Source organism: Rana temporaria, chromosome 6 (genome assembly GCF_905171775.1).
Source record: "Rana temporaria chromosome 6, aRanTem1.1, whole genome shotgun sequence".
NCBI classification, from domain to species: domain Eukaryota; kingdom Metazoa; phylum Chordata; class Amphibia; order Anura; family Ranidae; genus Rana; species Rana temporaria.
Window position 1 is genome coordinate 167,319,462 of NC_053494.1, and position 21,748 is coordinate 167,341,209.

Below are 21,748 nucleotides of genomic sequence, written 5' to 3' on the forward strand. Positions count from 1 at the left end.
TCTTGGGTGCATATTTACGCTGGCCGCTTCCATTGATTTACGCGTCGAATATGTAATTGACCTAGATACGCCGATTCACGAACGTACTTGCGGCCGTCGCAGTAAGCTACGCCGTTTACGTAAGGTATACGTCCGACGTAAAGTTATCGCACCTAAAGCAGGGGTAAATCATGTTAGGGTATGGACTTTGGAACAGCCGTCGTATTTTACGTCGTTTACGCAAGTCGTACGTGAATGGGGCTGGGCGTAGGTTACGTTCACGTCGTACGCATTGAGCCGTCGTTTCTTAGGGAGTATATGCGACGTGATTGTGAGCATGCGCGCGCATGAGCTGTTCGTTCGGCCATTCATTTACATGGGGTCACGGTTAATTTGAATACAACACGCCCACTACCTTCCAAATTTGAATTAGGCGGGCTTACGCCAGCCCATTTACGCTACGCCGCCGTAACTTAGGGAGCAAGTGCTTTGTGAATACTGCTCTTGCCTCTCAGCGTTACGTCGACGTAGCGCATATGAGATGCGCTATGCCCGCTCAACGATACGCTGAGCTACCTGAATCTAGCTCATTCTCTTTAAAGCAGTGCATGACAACAGGTGCACTTTAATGCCCATTCCCCCAGCATTACAAACTCAAATTTTCTTCCCTCCCCTGCTGGAAGTGAAGAAAGAAAACCCTTTGTAAGCTCTGAATCACACACACAGGGAGGCTCTACTTGCCACTATGTGACAGCAGTGGGCCAATCACCAAGAAGCAAAAAAAAAAATCACATGACAGGAAGTAACTGAATCACATGCTGTACCATATCCAGTCATGTGAGTATTTTATTTTTGCTCCCAATAGTTGAACAGGGCTCAATTGGAGGTATGTTTTGCTAGGGAAGGGGGAATAATACAAGCCTGTAACTCTTCTCTGCATTGAAAAATCATAGACTTGCATTAAAAGAGAGATAAACAATAAATAAAAAATACACACAGATATAAACACTCACCACAATGGCAAATCATTGCTCAGTCATATTATCACAAACCACATAAATCGAATTTTACCAATAAAGTGGTCAATATTTTGCAATTTTCCACCACGATTGTTATCGAAGTATTTATAGAGGCCAGCAGATCATATTTTAAAGGACCGTCATATCATATGATATCATTCAACCAGCAATTTTGTATTTATTTTTTAACCAAGGACAGCCTTTAACAATACCACATCATGTAATGTTTTTCAGTCAAAAGTACATTTTATAAACAAAAAATATTTAAAAGGACCCCTTTATAAGCATGATACACCTATATTTAGGGTTCGACATGCAACATGCTCCTATTCCCCTACGCGAAAGCGGGCAGGGGACCTTCTCCCACCACCCGATGTCACAATTTGCCGGTGAGCGCTCTCCTAGTCCACTGACTGTTCCGGTCATTCAGTAACTGCCTGCCCGCATCGGAGATATGGGCAAACAGTATACTGAGAGTCTGCAGGATCTTGGCATTGCACCCACGGATCTGCTGATTGCGCGTGAAATGCTTTACCAGCTGCAATGTAAGAAAAATAAATGCAAATTTGTTTACCTGCAAAAGGATGTGCATTCAGTTTTTTTTACAAAAGGTGAACTTGGCCTTTAAAAATAATATAATGTAAATGTTACTTTACAGATAAAAAAAAAATACAGTTTTCCTCACTACACCACTAGTCAGCTATTAATATATTGTTATATATGTACATATTGCTATACATTCATACAGCATCTGCTGATAGTTCAGTGGAGTGAGGATAATAACGTGTTTCATAGGTATAAGATTGTTTCTTCAGGAGGCTTCATATCTTGCGACTGATTTCTACAGATACGTCAAAGACAGAACCGCAAAACCTTGTGGGTGCATAACACAGGGGCATATAGTTGAGCAGAAAGCCACAATAATCCCAATATGGGTTATGTAGAACTGTAGCCAGGCTATGGACATTTAAATATTTACATATTCTTGAAAGCAATAAAAAATATGCTTTGAAATAAAGCGTCACAAACTTCTGTAGCTACAGATATTATAGAGCTGCTCTGTATTTACATTAGAGATAGGAAGGTTGACGGCCTGTCAAGACATAGCTGGGAGAGGGCAGAAAAACAAGCTACCGATATAAAATAAACATTTTTATTGTAAACTTTGAGGATGAATTGTTCTAGAATGCCTGCAGCTACAGAGGACAGTGAGGGTTTGTAAAGATCATTTATTCCTAGTTAAGAATACCATATATGCCTGGTCACTGTGCTTGTTTTAAAGGATAGGTTCACTTTTTTTTTAATGCACATCTTTTTGCAGGTTTAAAAAAAAAAAGTGCATCAGTTGATTTTTGATGCTAGGGGCCTGTAAAGCATTGCACCCGCAATCAGCAGATCGTAGGTGCCACACAGGACTCCTACAGACTTGTCAGTGCATCTGTCTTCTTGTATCTCATATGGGTGGGCAGTTACACACTTACAGGAAGAGACAAACAACTGAGGGCAATCAACAGCGCCCTGGTAGTTTGCTGAGAACTACAAGCCATCAGCCGCAAAGTCTGTCGGTACTTGCAGTTTCCCAATCTTAGAGCTCTGTGAATGAATGACCAGAGACCCACACAGCTGCATTTAAAAAAAAAATTGTGACAGCAAGTGGGGGAAGGAGATCCCCCCGCTTGCTGTCACTAGATGCAACAGATTAGGGAGATGCTGCAGGAGTGGGAACGTTACATACTCCACTCTAAAAACAGGTGGGATGTGTAACATGTTCCTAAAGGTGAACTTATCCTTTATAAAAACAGCCATCAAACTCTTGCTCAACGCAAACTCTAAACCTGAACTAATTGATCGGTGCCTTGAAAACAAAGTTGGGTAACTAATTTTCTTGGAAGCCTTCCAGGGCAGCACTCGTCTCAGATGATGCCCTGGAAGACTTCCTAGAAAAATAGTTACCCAACTTTGTTTTCAAGGCACCGATTAATAAGTTCAGGTTTAGAGTATGCGTTAAAGCAAGAGTTTGATGGCTGTTTATATATGATGTGTCTTAAAGGATAAGTTCACCTTTGAGAACATGTTACACATTCCACCTGTTTTTAGGGTGGAGCATGCAACGTTCCCACTCCTGCAGCATAACCCCAATCTGTTGCATCTAGTGACAGCAAGCAGGATATCTCCCCCCCCCCCCCCCACTTGCTGTCACAATTTTTTTTTAAATGCGGCCGTGCAGGGCTCTGCCTGACTGGCCATGTCATTTATTCATCCAAGACAAGTGCTGGAAGATGACTTGAGAAAACAGAGTTGGGTACCTGGTAACTAATTTTCTAGGAATTCTTCCAGGGCAGAACTCGTTTCAGACGCTGCCCTGGAAGACAACTTGGAAAATTACCATCTGCCCAGACAAATCTGTACCCACAAAACACCAAAATTCACTTACAACCTTAGGTGGAGGTCTTTAATTACTTCTACACAGCAGGTACAGTATTTAGTTAACATTGTCACATACCTTGCTCCCCCGGTGCCATCTCCAGAATCCTGACTTCCAGCCTCACTCGGTGTGCTCACAGACTTAGAGGAGGGAGACGTAGGTGGAGGGACTAAATAGTGAAACAGACACGTATCCTCTGTTACTATTCGCAGAGGTTGGACCGCTTAAGATGTTTCCAAAGCAAGTTAAAGTGAGGGGTTGGTATAAAAACAAAACAAAACATAAAAACGGGATAACAGAAAGAGAAGGATGGCAAACCAAAAACATACATGGATGGAGATGAAGAATGGGAAAAAAGAAGGGAAGAGAGAGTTACCAATCACATGCTGGATTACTCATGCATTTGCATAAAATATGTCCGTGACACACAGGGAAGAAAGAATGAGAAATGATGAGAGGTTTAAGACATTCCATTTTCTTAGTGACATTGCATATTCAGGCATAAAGGCAGAAGCTAAATGCACAGCCATCACCCTATCACAGCATTATGTTTATTAGCTAAAGTAGAACTACGGGCTCCGTTAGGATAAACACTTTTTTTTTATTATTTTAGACAGAGTTGATGAGGATTAGAACCCTTGTTAAGTTTTTGCTGCTGTCTGTGTCCCGGCTAGGGAGATTCCCCCTCTATCTATCCTAATGATGATCATTATCAGTGGAAAAAATCTGAAAGTTTGAGCTGCCACTAGAAGAATAGAGGAGAAATCTCCCAATGAGAACACTTGCTGTGATGACAACTGTCCAAGCAGGGGATTTTCCACACTTCAGTTTTCCTTTTACTTCCTGTTGCAGCTACAGGGCAGGAAGTGAAGGTAATTTTTTTCAATGAAGCATTGATGATGGAGGGGGTAGTTTTGTGGTTTTTAATGAGGCTTGTGCATCATATGATCAATGGATTTGGGATGTCTTTAGACAGTCATACAGGAATCTGTAATGCTGCCCATACAAGTTACAATAGGACTGTTCCAAAATAATGATTTTGATGGCAGCACCACATCTTACAGATATTAAGAGAGACACTGCCACCTTGCCAATTGAAGGAAAAATAACAGCGTCTGTTCAAAGCCCCCGCCCCCTTAGGGCCCTTTCACACTAGCGGACCGTATGTCCGCATTTTCATCCGTCCGTTTGCGTGGGGATACATGGGTCCCTATGTGATTACGGGTGTCAGCGGATGAACATCCGCTGACACCCGTAATTTGTCCGCCTCCGCAAAGATCCGCATTCGCAGACGGAAGAAATCCTATTTTCTTCCGTCTATCGGATCGGATCAACACAGACATACGGTCCGTGTTCGTCCGATCCCCCATAGGGGAGAGCGGAGGAAACACAGGGCGGTCCCTGCACAGTGTGCGGGGACCGCCCTGTCAGCTGCCAGCTCAGCGGGGATTTTACGGAGGATCCCCGCTGAGCAAAGCGGACACACGGAGCGGATCATTACTGATCCGCTCCGTGTGAAAGGGCCCTTATACTCACTTATTTTTGCATCACAACTGGCACTATATATTTTGGGGCATCGGCAACCTGGGGGAGCTTTAATGTAATTTCCTTGGTCATCTGACAGTGTTTGGGCCTAGCAACTGGCAATGCATTAGCACCATCACAAGAGAACTGGTCACATACTACAACATATTGGCATGTAGTGTTAGCTGTGATGGAGGAAGGCAAGCAAAGTGAGTATGAGGAAGTCAGGGGCCCCATTTCAAAGACAATGTCACTTTGCCCTGCATGCGCAGGATGACAATGTTATGCACCATTACAACTTTCTAGACACTGGCATCCTAACAACCAGTGATGTCATCAGTTGATAAGAGGGAGGTCTGTTGCCTCCACAGCATTCTTGTTTGACCCTCCTGTGCCCCTCTCCCTCAGCACTGGGGTTTAAATTAGCTAACTGATGGAGAGAAATGGAGGGAGAAGAGAAACAAAGGCATATTAGTCAGTACCAGTGTGCAAAAGTGTATTTGAAGAATAAATCACCTCTAATGTTGGGGGTCCTATATGTGGATGTTGCTGCATTATGTAAAACAATTAGAATAGTTTTTTTACATTTTAGAATGGGGTGCCTCAAGACTGTCCATAATTTTAAAGGGTGCCTTAACTGAAAAAAGGTTGAGAAACACTGGACTAGACTAGCCAACATCTTGTGCTCATGTACAAGGCCATAAACATCATTGCAACAAGACTCCTGGGTCTGGTCTGCACACTGTACAATTTGCTCACTGTGTGGATATCAATCTAAACATTTCATATCTTATGGGGAACGATTCATTCCCATAAAAATAAGCACTCCTACTTAGGGCTGAAACAACAAAATCGACATAATCGATTAGTTGGTAAGCGGATTATTTGGCCTGCATACAGAATACATTATTTGTTTACATATCAGAAAATACAGTACAGCACACATACAAGCTCAGTACACCATTCATACATGTCAGTAAATGCCTAAAAAATGTGTGAGGAGCAATGCATCATGGGACATGTAGTCCTGGACAAGAGAAGGATGCAAGCGATTCTAAATCGGAAGACTTTTTTTTACCTTAACTATAGGGACACTCTTTACAGTACTATACTTTACGGCTTCCTATAGGGGCACTTTGAGGGCAAGAGTGCCGGTGGTGGGGTCCAGAAAGAGAGAATCAGGGATGCTCTGTGCAAAACCATTACACAGAGCGGGTGAGTATGTCAAGTTGGTTTTAAAATATATATATATATATATATATAACATTTCCAATCACTTTAGGGGCTGGAGGTAATATAAGGCAATACAATTACATTTTAAGTAAAAGTTTACCAGTACAGGCAGTCCCCGGATTACAAACAAGATAGGGTATGTAGGTTGTATTGTGCATTATATTTAAAATTATAATATACATGGAAAAAGAAGTCTCAGCTTTTAGTACTACTTTTATAAAAGTTTTATTCCCCCCCTCCCACCCCCCCTATTGTTTCATGTCCAACTCCCAGCTAAAATACCCTAGAATATCAGACTTCTGGGTAAATTTATCACATAAATATACACATAAGATATATTAATTTCACTGTTTCACAGTATAAATTAACCCCTTATAGTAGTGATTATCTGCTGTTTTTGTACTATAAAGTGCTATTTTTTTAACCCCAGCATAAACAAGTGATTAAAGAGGATATAAAGGTTTGTGTTTTTTTACATTAATGCATCCTATGCATTAGTGAAAAAACACCTTGCAATCACTGGCTCTCCAGCCCCCCCCCCCCCCACCTGCTCGGCACGTCCCCGCCCCCTCCTCTCCACGGAGTCCAGGCTTTGATTGTATAGATTGATAGCAGCGCAGCCATTGGCTCCTACTGCTGTCAATCAAATCCAATGACGCGGGCCCCATGGCGGGGCCAAGTCATACAATCTGTGTCTATGGACGCCGAGTGTATGACTCAGGAGCGTGCCCGCAAGGTAACCCCCTCGGGAGAGAGCTTCCCAGAGGGGGCTAGCCAATGCGGGGAGGAGCTGCCGTGGGCCCCCAGAAGAGGAAGTTCGAGACCACTCTGTGTAAAACGAGCTGCACAGTGGAGACAAGTATGACATGTTTTTTAATAATAAAAAAAAAAAAGGGAACCTTTAGTATCACTTTAAATAAAAGCATGGTGCTGCTAATAAATGTATTATGTTGGCCATACATGTATAGATTTTTTGGACAATGTAGATAATTTTTGTACTTTTGAAGCAAATTCCAGTTGCTTTTAACATTCAATTTTAAAAAGAATGTAACTTCTTAGCAAAAACCACATACACTATTTGAAAATGTGTTTGATCCAGAAAAGTTTTATATTCTGCTCCTTTGTATATTTTCCCATCACTGTGGTTGAAAACGAACACCGATTTGACCCCCCCAATGGTTCGAAATTCGGACTAATGTTCTTAAAACAAGCATTTCCGGAAAAAAAAATGAGTTCCTATATGGCAAGCACAAGTGACAGCAGGCGGAGGGAGCTTGCATCAAGCAACCTGCCTATTACAAGGGAGTCTGTCATGTATAATATTATAGTACAGTTCTGTCTGAAAATCTGCAAAACAGTGTTTTAGGTCTTTATAAAATTGTAAAATAGTTGATCTTTGAGTCTGACATGTACCAGATTCAACCTCTAATAATACATATATCTGTCGGTTATAACCATATAGCTGGATTTTTAGATTATTAACTAAATTATAAATCAACCTTTTATTAAGGTTTTTATGCAATTAGTCGATTAATGGCAACAATAAAATGGCCAACTAATTGATTATGAAATAATAGTTAGTTACAGCCCTACTCCTGCGGAACTCTGCATTTGTATACCGTTTGTGCTAAAATTAAAACAAGTCCAATACTGCTATAAGTTTATTTTTATAAATCTCTTCAGATTTCTTTTGGGGGGCGCTGGATTCAAGTTGCGTTACACCAAATCACAAAGCAGCAGCAATAGTACTAGAAGCCAACACACTGCCCAAGTCCTCAAAAACCCATAGAACGGACCTACTTATAAAAGGTTTCTGGTAATAAACTACAAACATACACCATTATATTCTGTGTGTGTGAGACGAAGGTTGAAATTAAGTTTAGATTAACCACTTGAGAGCAGCGCTATAGACGAAAGACGTCTACAGCGCGGCTCTCAACTGCCGGGTGGATGTCCCTGGAGGTCTTCCTGTTTACATTCCCTTGTGCCCGCTGTGCCAAGTGGTGCCAATGCGCGTGCCTGTCGGCCACGATGTCCGCCAGGTACTCGCGATCGGCAGTTACAGAGGCAGGACGTGAAGCTCTGTGTGTAAACAAAGAGCTCCACGTCCTGTCAGGGAGAGGAGACCGATGGTGTGTCCCTTGTACATAGGGACACAGATCAGTCACCTCCCCCAGTCAGTGCCCTCCCCCCACAGTAAGAATCACTCCCAGGGAACACATTTAACCCCTTGATCGCCTCCTAATGTTAACCCCTTCCCTGCCAGTCACATTTATACAGTAATCAGCGCATATTTATAGCACTGTTCGCTGTATAAATGTGAATGGTCCCAAAATAGTGTCAAAAGTGTCTCATATGTCCGCCGCAATATTGCAGGCCTGACAAAAGTCGCAGATCGCCGCCATTACTAGTAAAAAAAAAAAAAAAAAAAAAAGGCATAAATCGAACCCCTATTTTGTAGGCGCTATAACTTTTGCGCAAACCAATCAATATACGCTTATTGCGATTTTTGTCACCCCCCCCCCCCCCAGGACGATTCGCCCATCAGATCGGGTGCAAGCACTGCCATAGTAGCTAAGGGAAACCGGCAGTGGAGTCTTCAGGCTTCAATGCCAGTTGCCTACTTTTTGAATGGCCCAGTCATCTTCTGGGACACACAAAGGGACACACAAAGGTTGCAGGGATTTCCTCACTTCCTGTTTTGGCTATAGGACAGGAAGAGAAGGGAAAGTTATATCGGACCATCCCATCTATATACTGTTTAATAAGACAGAATGGTATACAAGAGTGGAACGTTTTTAATGAGGCAGGATCTTAGCAAAAAAAAAAAAAAAGAAATGTCCTCTGCTAATGTTATCTATGCTTCTGTAGATATTAAACCTGTAATTAAAATGTTCATCTGAGAAATGAAAGGATGAACTTTATTGCACATAATTGAGGTTCTATCTTACAAGTATTTAAATTAATGAAAAACTATATTCATTTTTTAAGCAAGGCCAGTCATTAATTTTTCCTTTTTATGGTCAGAACAAGTGAAATTCTTCACATTTGAGTGCTTTAACATGTTAATAAAAGTGTTGCTCCGGCATTTCTATGTAAAAATACAATAAATAAGCCATTTGTATCCAAAAGCCAGTGTTAACTTTGGCAGCAAATTTCGATTTAGTTTTAGTCTTAGTCCTAGTTCCATTTTAGTCTTCTGCAATTGGTTTAGTCGTATAGTACATTTTAGTTGACTAAAACTCATTTTAGTCATCTAAAATCAAATGGGTGTAATTAAATTGTAATGCATTAGTTAACATTTCTCTACAATTTCCAAACTCATTATATACTGCTGGAGTTAAAAAATATGTTATTATGGTATTGAGTTATGACCAGTGTTCATTTTGAAGTCAAATTTTAATTTAGTTTTAGTCAGTCTTTTGACTAAAATGCCATTTTAGTTTTAGTCGTATTTTAGTCGCCTAAAATAGTATTCATTTAGTTAACTAAAATGTTTTAGTCATTTTAGTCAACGAAATTAACACTGCCAAAAACATGACTTAGGATAGAGCAACTTGATTTGAATAGTATAAAAGGCGTTTGCGGTTTAGTTTTTTTGGGTGAATACAGCAATCTTGTACACCCCCCCCCCCCTAACGATGTAGCCGCTCTAGCTTTGTATTCTTGTTCTGCACCCACAGCCCAAATGGACCCTATTGGCTATTTCTACAGTTTAGGGCTGACATATAAATGTAAACAATGTGTAATCAGCAGCGCTGACAATTAAACACTATTGTTTACATGCCAGCCCTGAATGAGTCAATCATGTGGTGGCAGTGCATGCGTAGAATGACCAGCCTTAAAGTGGTTGTAAAAGCACAAGGTTTTTTATCTTCACGCATTCTATGCATGAAGGTAAAACAACTTTCAGTGTGCAGCTCCTCCCTCAGCCCCCATGAATACTTACCTAAGCCCGATCCAGCGATGTGCGCGAGACCCGAGTCGTGCCGACCTGCCGCTGTATAATGACAGCTGGTCGGCAAGTGGTTAAAAGGAGAAGTATAGCCAAAGCTTTGGCTATACTTCTCCGCTGGATCACAGCAGTGCAGTTTGTTCTGCACTCCCGTGACCCATTTTCAGCCGACAGCAGGCTAAAGCCCGCTGTTGGCTGATGTCACAGGCCAGGTCCAGCCTCTGAAAAGCTCCTGACCATATGGTCGGGATCCACCCAGAAACCTGGTCCAATAGTTGGCTCAGCCTCTCAGCAAGGCGCGAAGAGGCTGAGCCAACTGCTCCCACCCCCTTCAAAGCCCAGAGCTTCAGTGAGCTCTGGAGGGGCAGAGCAGAGAGCCACTGGCTGACAGTCACTGGCTCTCTGCAGGCTGAAGACCAAGAGCCGAGCAATCAGCGTTATGTGATCGCTCATCTTTCGGTCTTAGAGGCGGTAGGGGACAGATGCAGCATCGAATCGTTACTGCAGCCTTCTAGTCAAGTATGATCGTTTATTTTTATATCCCATACTTCTCTTTTAACAAAGAGTTTCGTGGAAGGATTACAAAGTATTTTAATAAAAGCTACAATTTTTATTTTATTTTTATGAAAGCTCATATGAGATTTTAGCGACTGGGTTTGCATACATGTTCATTTTTCCATATGCCATAAGATATTCTTTTTCTTGCCATTCTTCACATAAAGCTATACACTAGATTCTATACCAGCTGTATGCAAATGCCATTCAAGGTTACGCTTCCTCGGCCCTCTCTCACACTGACAACACTTAGTAGTAATCTATAGCGCACTATACTCTCTTCTTTAGCTTACTGAAAAAGGAAATGTCAATCAGGGAAATGAATTCTCTTTAACTACTGTGCAAAGTCTCAGCAAGAATTATGTTACATGTTCAGGGTCAGCAGCATAGAACATGGACAGCCTGCAAAAATGACAGCAACAGCCTGCATGACAACGTTCCAAACAAAAGATTCTAAATACTGTAACCTTAAAAAAAAATTTAATTAAAAACATTTAGTAATTCTGGCAAATAAGAATATATTTAACCTCAAGAAAAGCCTTGCTTTTTTGATTTTTTATATGATGTGCAGGTCTTTATGTATACTGAGCCACCATGTCTTTAACACACTTCTGGACAAATACTGCCATCTAGAGCTCAAAAATATTTTGCATGCTGTCAAAAAATACTTAACGTGGTGCAATAGGTTTATTTGTTTATACAGATATCCAATTAAATATCCAATTAAATTTACAGAAAACGATGGTAAAACCAACTAAAAGTTTTATTTAAAAATGAAATGTAATGATTATAACGGAAATAATAATAGAACTACTGTAATAAATGTCCACTCAATGTAAAAAGTGACCAAAAAACTGTCCATATTTTGCTACATACAAAAGATCTAGAAGGCAATATCAGACAAGCGGAGATCCTAAACATGATTCCTACAGAGTTATGATACATCATAGGACCACCCGACTCCATTTAAGTTCTGGTCATTTATAAAACTTTTATTCCAGCCTCCATTTAGATTCCCAACAAAATCAGCAATCCTTTCCAAGCATATAAACCAGAGGATGATCCTTACCAAAGAGAAATTCTTACTGTAAATTCAGTACTAGAATTCACATATTCAGCCAGGTGACCCGCATAAGACACCTATACTATGCCACCATAGTCATCAGCTGTGCAAAAAAGCAATGGTGGTGTGCAAAGAGCTGTAAGCCATAGCGTCAGCTTTCTAGTTTGGTTTGTCACGCCGTTGTCATGCTGGCACAATGCATGGGTTTATGGGTAATTGGAGGCGACTAATGTGATTTTTAAAGTGCTTTAGGACTTTTTAAAAAAATGTCATTAAAGGGGAGGTTCACCCTAAAAACGACTTTCTAGTATTACATTGGCCCCCCACATTACAATAATGCCTATTATGTTTTTTTTTGTGCTGTACATACCTTGATACAGCATATTCACCCGTGGCTTCCGGGTTGCGAGTTCCGCGGGAGTGGGCGTTCCTAACATGCTGTTGATTGACAAAAAACGAGCTCCCCCCGTCGCGTAAGCTGCGTCACGATTGGAGAAAGGAGCCGAACGGCGAGTCGGCGCTATACTGCGCACCGCCGTTCGGCTCCTTTCGCCAATCGTGACGCAGCTTACGCGGCGGGGGGAGCTCTATTTTTGTCATCACGTCAATCAACAGCATGTTAGGAACGCCCACTCCCGCGGTACTCGCAAACCGGAAGCCATGGGTGAATATGCTGTATCAAGGTATGTACAGCACAAAAAAAAACATAATAGGCATAATTGTATTGTAATGTGGGGGGGGGGGGGGGGCAATGTAATACTAGAAAGTCGTTTTTAGGGTGAACCTCCCCTTTAATCATTTTGAGTCTGCAGAGGGAAATAAAAAATATTCTCAAAAAGGCGCCCCTATCAAACCACATTGAAAGCAACAAGTCATGTTTTACATTTATGCAGAGGCAGAATAATTCATCTAGAAGTCAGGCCGAATTAAGGAACCAGTACAGTAGGGGCCAGTTGTAAATAAATTTTCTTCTGACTACCCTGCACTGGTGTAACAATTCCTTAGTACTGCCGATTAAAGGCCTATACACACGATCGGATATTCCGACAACAATTGTCCGATGGACGTGTTTTGTCGGACAAACCGACTGTCTGTATACTCCATCGTACAAATCTTGTGGGAATTTCCGTGGCTGTGCATGCTCTCAAATTGTCAGACAACAAATGTGTTCCGTCGGATCATCCGATCGTATGTACACAAATCCGGACTAAAATCCAAAAGCACAAAACATGCATGCTCCGAACCAATGCTAAACATCAGACAATAGCAGAAGTTGCCCAAAGGGTGGCGGTAAAGAGCTGAAAAAACACGTGGTTTGGTGTATGTTGGCTGAAAATGTTCTGCCGTCTGTATGCAGAACCAGTCCACAGATAACACCCTTCGGACAAAAATCCACAGATTTGTCCGATCGTGTGTACGAGACTTAAGAGAATCAAGCTGAACTCCTATCCAACATGAGTTTGTTGGGTTGAAAAAAGACACATGTCCATCCATTTCAACGTGTGTGTGATTTTAATTGTCTAACAATTCCCAATGCCCTGTATATTTTGCTTCCAGAGAAAGATATCTAAAACGGTTTTGAAGCTGATGACACTTTCAGCAAGTACCATTTCTGGTAGAGGGCATTTCACATTCTAAATCTAAACTTAAACCTCTTTCTAACCTCAATTAATGGTCAGTTGGTCACAGTCCTCTCCAGGGACCTTAGTCAGGGACAGTTTATTACAGTTACTGGAGTCACCTTTGGTATATTTGTACATTGTAATCATATCCCTTCCTAAGCGACTCTTCTCCAGAGTGGATAAGTGTAATCTATGCAATCAATCCTCATGGTCGAAAGTCCTCCACCCCCCTATTCATTTTCTATCCGTTCACTTAAAGTGATTGTAAAAGGTTATTTTTTTTTTAAATAACAAACATGTCATACTTACCTGCTCTGTGAAAGGGTTTTGCATAGAGCGTTCCAATCGTCCTTTTTTGGGGTCCCCCAGTGGCACTTCTGACTTCTCCTCTTCATCAGGTGCCCCCATGGAGAGCCATTTTCCATGCGGGAACACTCACGAGTCCCGCTGCTGCGGCCATTGACACAGACAGCAGGACTCAGTCCTGCTCCCGGTTCACTGGATTTGATTGACAGCAGCGGGAGCCAATAGCTCCTGCTGCTATTTTTATCTGTCCACTGAGGAACCGAGACAGCAGCTGGAGCTGCTGGGCTCATTCTCATTGCTGGAACGATCGTGTTCAGGTAAAAAAAGAAAAAAGGGGTGCTCTGGGGGGCAGCTACAGCACAGGTTTTTCCCCTTAAGGCATAGAATGCCTTAAGGTGAAAAACCCAGAGACTTTACAACTCCTAATTTAAAATAGTCTTTGCTGAGAATTGGTGACCAAAACTGAACTGCAAATTCAAGATGAGGCCAAACCAGTGTTTTGTAAAGGGGTAGAATTATGGATTTATCTATGAAATGTATGCCGCTTTCAATGCAGGACAATATTTTGCTAGCTTTATTAGCAGCGTCTTGCCTTTGCATGCTATTGGATGGTCTGACCTACGAGCCCCCCCAGATCCTTTTTCATCACCGATTCTCCTAGGAGAGCCCCTCCTAATGTGTATTTTTGGCACCCAAGTGCAAAATGTTACATTTATCAATAATAAACCTCATCTGTTATGTAGCTTGCCCAACCAGCTACTTTGTCAAGGTCTTCCTGTAATGATGATCCATCCTGTGCCAAAGTTATTTCCCAGCATAAGTTGGTAACACCAGCAAACACTGAAACTAAGCTCTTGATTCCAACCTCTGTATCATTAATAAACAAATTGAACAGCTTTGGCACCAAGACAGGACCCTGGGGCACGGCACACACAACTTTAGACTGTTCAGGGAAAGAGTCATTTATCACTACTCCCCGGACTTGTTTATGTACCCCATTTTTTATCCATGTACATACAATTTTATCAACTTCCAAAAGGACTTATTTTATAGATTAAAGTGGTTGTAAACCCCATTCATGAAATGTGATCTAAGCACATATATTTGTAGTGTTTACTTTTCTCTCTCCAAAGCTCTAAGTGCCATTTCTCTATGGTGCTTTGTTCCTCTGTTACCAGCATAAGCCACTTCTGACAAGTTCCCCGACACATGAGATAACAGCAACTAAACATTTTGTTTTCGGGGAGGGAGCTTAGGGGGAGATTAGCAAGAAGTTGGTCTATTGAGACTGCAGCTCTGCATGTTCCTTCGTTCCTCTGCCTATGTGTAGGGGGGTCCTTTTCTACAATCAGCTCTTAAACAGTGTAAGTGCAGACTCACCACCCACTGCTGAGAGAGGAAGAAAGATTTCCAACAAGATCTTTTTATTTTTTTTCTATTCAACTTTTATATTCTTTACCAATACAAAAGGAAGAAAAAAAGGAGAAGATTAACAAAAACTGGAAAGCTGAATTTGCAGTTCATGAAGACAGCAGAAATACATGTAAAAAAACTTATGTAGGGAGATTTGTTTCATCCCGATGTATCATCTGAGGCTGTTCACTTCACTGGGTATATGTGAGGGTTTACAACCACTTTAAACCTTTATAAAAACATACATTATAAAATGCCTTGGCAAAATCTAGATTAATTTTGTCCACTGGAATTCTACCATCCAATTTCTCACTCACTTACTCATAGAACAAAAACAGGTTAATCTATGCCGATTGTCACTTATGACACACTTTTTGCACAGAGTCTATTACTATTCGCTCAAGTACCTTACATACTATTAATGCTAGGCTGACTGGTCTGTAATTTCCATGTATATACATATCTTGATCCTATTTTGTAAATTGGTACCAAATTTGCTCTACACCAAACAGATGGTACTATTTCAGTCAGTAAACTTTTCTTAAAAATGATAAAAAGTGCCTTGGTTATAACTGAGCTAAGTCCCCTAAGGACTCACAGTTGTAAGTAATCTGGACCTGGTGATTTGTTCAAATTAAGTTTCTCTAGCTTCTTTTGTAGGTGGTTTTCAGTAAACACGCAGAGATATGGATTTTCTTTTCTTTTTGACTGGTAAAAATTAAGATGCACTGTGAAACTCTTTTTTTGAGTTGAGAGCAGTATGTAAACTTTAAATCAATTTTCAGTACGTTTAGCCTCACGCATCTCTGTATGCAAATTTAATAAAGGAGAAGTAGGGCCAAAACTCTTTTGGCCTTACTTCTCCTGTGGAACACAGGAGTGCAGTTAGTTCAGCATTCCTGTGACCCAGGTTAAGCTGGCAGCAGACCAAAGCCTGCTGTCGCCTGATGTCACTTAGGCGGTCCAGGCTTTGAAGTGATCCCGGCTTTAGTTTGGAGAGGCGGGGCAACAGCTGGCTTAGCCTCTCATCGCTCCCCAAAGAGCCTGACCCAGGTGCTCCTGCCCCCTTCACAGCCCAGCATTCCAGTGAGCTATGGAGGGGCAGAGCAAAGAGCCGGTGATTGACAGTCACTGGCTCTCTGCTCACCACTGAAGACTGAGAAGCCAGCGATCAACGGTCTTTGATAACTCAGTTTTCGTTATTAAGTGTTCAGGTTGATGTTGCAGCCAAATAGATGTGTATACATTTTTTTTTTTTTTTACAGATAGTTTTTGTGAATCGGTTTACAAGTTTATTATACGAGATCCTGACAGTAACATCACTTCCTGTTGCAAAGCAGACAATGCTAAGCCACTGCCTCTCAATCAGCAGCAGTGCTGTCACCCTGTCATGCAAGCTTTCGGCTTGGGCAGAGGAAAACTTGAGAGGTACCTCAACAGCCAACTGAAGGAGAGCACATAGAAAGGCAACAATTGCTGCCGCTACCTACAAAAGCAGTGGATTGTTGTTGTCAGCTTGCAACAGGTCTTGGCTTTACTGGCAGGATCTCCAAGTAGGAAGCTTTGCAATAGCTTCACAAATAAGTATTTACTAAGGAAACTGCAAAACATGATGCCAAACACTGAAAAATAAACTTTGGGTTTATATGCTTTTTTTTTTTCCGCACGTGCAATTTTTATAAACACGTGAAATATGTACATGAAGGGTCCTGGTCACTGCATGTTGTAGAGCTGTAAACCCTTACATAAAAAATAAACAAAAAACACCATAATTAACATAAGTTGTTGCTATCAATGTGCTAAACTGCCTAGTCCTCACACACAACTTTTCCCTAAGATAAGTACATGGATTAGCGGTGAATAAAATCAAGTTTGTTCTCTTTTCTCCAAGTCCTGTCCAGCGGTACAAAAGTCGTTAGGAGTGTGTATGCTGTGTGAATAAAAGGACACAATGATGTCGCATCCCCAGGAGCCGCATCTAAATTCCTCAATTTCGCTTTGAAACGGAGACGCTGCTTGTATCAATAAGAATTTATTTGTTCTTTCAAAACTGCTGACAGGTTACATAGGATTTACAAAATCATTTACATTTAAATCCTCACCCCCCTCCTTCCTATTTAAGCATGTAATCTGAACAAGAGAAAATGCCTAGTGGAAACGTAATGAGGCATGAGAAGATTAGGTCCCTCACTGCAGGCGGACATAATAATACAAGCTACTATGTCTTAATATGTGACACTGGCTTCAACTTTTGTCCAGTATCTTAGCTATTTGTGACAGGGACTGTGAAGGAAATGTATCAAAAGTAATTGCATTAATAATGGCGTAACAAAGATGATGGGCCAAAGTGATCATGTTTACAGTTGCTTACTAATTCCTAGAAATCTTTCTGAATATAGTGTTGTGGCAATAATAAACCCAAGCAAATCTGATATAGGATCAGCCATTTAAGGTATCTTCTATTATTTAAAAGTGATGGATCGCCACGTGATAGCAAGTTCCAGCATATACCACCAAGCTCTTGCAATTATTCCCAGCATAATAAAGGAATCAACTCTGAGAATCTGGGAAGATTGGAGGTATAGGGGTTTTAGTGTAAATTTAAGGTTCGGGCAGTATCAGATTTTTGGATATGTTATATGCTGCCATGATGGCTAAAAGTGTCATGGCTATATGTGTAGGGTGGCTAAAATTTACTTGTGCAATTCACTGTGGCTGAAACCCTATACTTGGGTAAAGTATCTATGTACTATTAGGTAGATTCAGTAACATTGCCGCAACTTTGCGGCGGCGTAGCTTAAGGAATTTAAGCTATGCCGCCGTAAGTTAGCGAGGCAAGTACATGATTCACAATGTATTTGCCTGCTAAGTTACGGCGGCGTAGGCTAAAGCGGCGGGCGTAAGGGCGCCTAATTCAAATGTGTTTGAGGGGGGCATGTTTTATGTTAATAGTGCTTGAACTTACGTTTTTTTTCGAAAACTGCGCATGCGCCGGGCGCCTACATTCCCCAGTGTGCATTGCGGCCAAGTACGCCGCACAGGCCTATTGATTTAGACGTGGACGCAAATCGCTATTCGCAAACGACTTACGCAAACGACGTAAAAATTTTGAATCGGGAACGGCGGCAATACTTTAACATTGCTATTCCATCTAATAGATGGAATAACTTTAGGCCTGATAATGGCTTACGGAAACGGCGTAAATGTACTGCGGCGGCCGGGCGTACGTTCGTGAATCGGCGTATCTACTCATTTACATATTCTACGCCGCCCGCAATGGAAGCGCCACCTAGCGGCCATTCGAAATATTGCAATCTAAGATAGGACGGCGCATCTCTGTTTGAGCATACACTTAAACATAAGTCGGCGTAGATTCTGAGTTAGGTCGGGTTATCTACTGATAAGCCGGCCTAACTCTTACTGAATCTACCTATATGTGTCACCAGTAGTCAAATATTGTTGTTGCCCCACTTACCGTGCGCTCGTATTTGCATGGTCAGCCCTGGTCTGCTGCTCTGAACTCTAGCGACTACAAATAATTGGAGTATCTCATGAAACCAGCTGTTGTAGAATTACAAATCTTACCATGTCATTACACATATGTAAACAATATATAAGGAGAGAGGCACCGCTAAGTGTAGGAGTAGAAGTACCACTTTAATAGAATGTAAACAATTAGCAACTCGCATAATATGCTTGAAGGCGTGCGACTGCCCCTACATTCGTAGAACGCATACTCGGAAATGTGCCACATGACCCAGTGACATCACCATGCCACCACTGCACTGCCTGCCTTGTTTCATCTCACAGCTGACTTTCTGGTAGCGAGTGAAGGACTATCACGGCGTAAGCCAGCGTTATGGCAAACAATCACCGATTACAGCTTACTCGGGATGTCTTTAACTTAGGTAATGCTCTGCTTGTTTGCTTTCTCCCCCCTCCACTGCCACATTTGGCACCTTTCGGGGAGCGTGAGTACCTGTTTTTGACAGGTACCCGTGTCCCCCACTTTCAGGAGACCTTGCTGCAACGAGGTCCCCGGGAAGTTCGGTCCCCCCTCCTCCTTCTTCCCCCGTGCCATACACAAAGCACAGCATCCTTTGTGCACGCGCAGTAGGGAACTGGATGGTTTCCCTTACAAGAAATGGCGGCAGCACACCTCATGCACATTGGCTGTTTTTACAGCTGCTGTTTTTTTCTACAGTCAAACTCTACAGCATGTTATCCTATGTGTCCATGCACACATAAGCGGTTATCAACCGTTTTTGGCTGGGGTGTTTATTGGCTGGAAAAACAAAAACAAAAACTAGTAGCTTCTGAGAGGCATTATTCAGCTGTAAAAATGCGCAAACGTCAAAAAATGCCTAAAAACGCAGATAAACGTGGCTCTCCAGCGTTTAACGTTTATGATCCATTGAAAAAAAAAAATATATATTAGAATATATAAATTATTTTTGATATATATATATATATATATATATATATATATATATATATATATATATATATATATATATATATATAAATAAAAAGAAACGCTAAATACGCCATTGCTAAAACGTTGAAAAACTCGCAAAGCTACTGGTGTTTTTAGAGCGTTAATATAACATCCAGTGTAGTGCATGAGGCCTAAAAGTCAGCAGCTACAGTATATAATATGCGAGTTGCCAATGGTTTTAATTAGGGTTGTCCCGATACCACTTTTTTAGGACCGAGTACAAGTACCGATACTTTTTTTCATGTAGTCGCCGATACCGAATACCGATACTTTTTTTAAATGTCATGTGACAGTTTTCAAACCACAATACAGACTAAGGATATTTTCTTTAGAATTATGAAGAACTCTAACTCAAGACATTGTAAAAGAATAAAAATGAGTAAAAATGAATAAAAATGTTTTATTTGCTTGTCACGCAGTAGTAAAAAACTCAAAGAATTTTCATAGAACATGTTGATAAATACAAAAAAAGTATTCTATTTAGGTATCGGGAGCATTTGCGCGAGTACGAGTACTCCCGCAAATACTCAGTATCGGTCCCGATACCGATACTAGTATCGGTATCTGGACAACCCTAGTTTTAATTCTATTAAGGTGGTAGTTATACTCCTACACGTAGAGGCGCCTCTATCCTTTTTTAAGCTACAGCTGGAACTTGCTTCAGATTCTTATCTGGGAGGCTGACAATTGTGGGTAGACTTTTTTCTGCCATAGGACTCTTTAGACTGTCATGCTTTTATATGGACTATAAATCTTAGTATTTGGTCTTAAAAAATCTTATAGGACTATTCAAATCCCTTACTCTTTAATATCCACGGGTATACTCTATATGCATACTTCTCACCTTTGAAATGGGAATGAGGGACACCTGTTAGCAAAATTATGTAGGCATAGAACACACATGCCCCCTTAAACAAAAATTTTAAAATAAATAATTAGTTAAACCCACAAGTGCTTTTTTTTTTTTTTACCACTACTATTCCCTTATACTGGTTTTTGAAAATTTACAAATGCAGCAATTTAGAAATTGGATAAGTGGTTTCACATTGGTAAACACCTTTTGAAAGATAAAAAAAGTGCATTATATATACACACACACAACTAAATAGATCAGACCAAAATGAGGGACAAATGAGGAAAGAGGGACTTTGTTCCAAATCAGGCATCGTCCCTCGAAATCAGGCACCGTCCCGCAAAATCAGGCACCGTCCCGCAAAATCAGGCACCGTCCCGCAAAATCAGGCACCGTCCCGCAAAATCAGGCACCGTCCCGCAAAATCAGGCACCGTCCCGCAAAATCAGGCACCGTCCCGCAAAATCAGGCACCGTCCCGCAAAATCAGGCACCGTCCCGCAAAATCAGGCACCGTCCCGCAAAATCAGGCACCGTCCCGCAAAATCAGGCACCGTCCCGCAAAATCAGGCACCGTCCCGCAAAATCAGGCACCGTCCCGCAAAATCAGGCACCGTCCCGCAAAATCAGGCACCGTCGGGAGCTATGTATACGAGATAACCGCGCTATATGAGGTTTGCACCATAAATTTTTGTGTTTGCATTACACATATAGATGGTGCTCACCAGGTATGAGGAGTGTTGGTGGGTATTTCACTATACAATAATACCTGTACAGGCATACCCCCGCTTTATGTACCCTCACTTTACGTACACTTGTGAGTACAGACACATTTGCATCTATGGGGAATATCGGTCAGCTTGACATGGCACTGCTCTCGAAGCAGAAGTGACAGGAACACCAAACGTGAGGAGAACCGAGAGGAGACCCAGGACTACAACATATTCAATTTTGGGGTCAGCCAGCTTGCCTAGGTAATCTACCATGTCATAGTCCTGGGTCCCCAACTTTGGGGTCTCTATCACTTATGGTTCAAGAGCAGTGCCATGTCAATTTGACCAAGATTTCCCATAGAGCTAGTGTATTTACATGCATTGAATAGTGAAAAAAAGTTATTGCTTAATTTTCGTTTTACATACATGCTCTGGTCGCATTGTGTACTTAAAAGTGGGGTATGCCTGTACTTGTTATATAATGCCCTTATTCAATCCTGTGTTCTTTGGACTACAAAGTCCTCAAGAATGTCAGTGATGCACATCAAGCACACTAGGCCATCCAATGACAATGCCTATTACAGTCACATG

The 21,748-nt window shown here is 41.5% G+C and overlaps 1 protein-coding gene across 7 annotated transcripts in view; it reads right to left on the reverse strand.

Moving 5' to 3' along the window:
* Positions 1 to 21,748, reverse strand: part of DYNC1I2 (dynein cytoplasmic 1 intermediate chain 2) — a 172,193-nt gene that overhangs the window by 96,639 nt on the left and 53,806 nt on the right. For 4 of the 7 annotated variants that reach the window (XM_040357761.1, XM_040357763.1, XM_040357759.1 and 1 more), the window contains exon 5: positions 3,502 to 3,592. In XM_040357761.1, coding sequence (XP_040213695.1) covers positions 3,502 to 3,592 — 91 coding nt within the window. Of the gene's footprint in view, positions 1 to 3,501; positions 3,647 to 21,748 lie in introns of all 7 variants that reach the window. The other 3 variants (XM_040357757.1, XM_040357760.1, XM_040357758.1) reach the window with 1 other exon arrangement.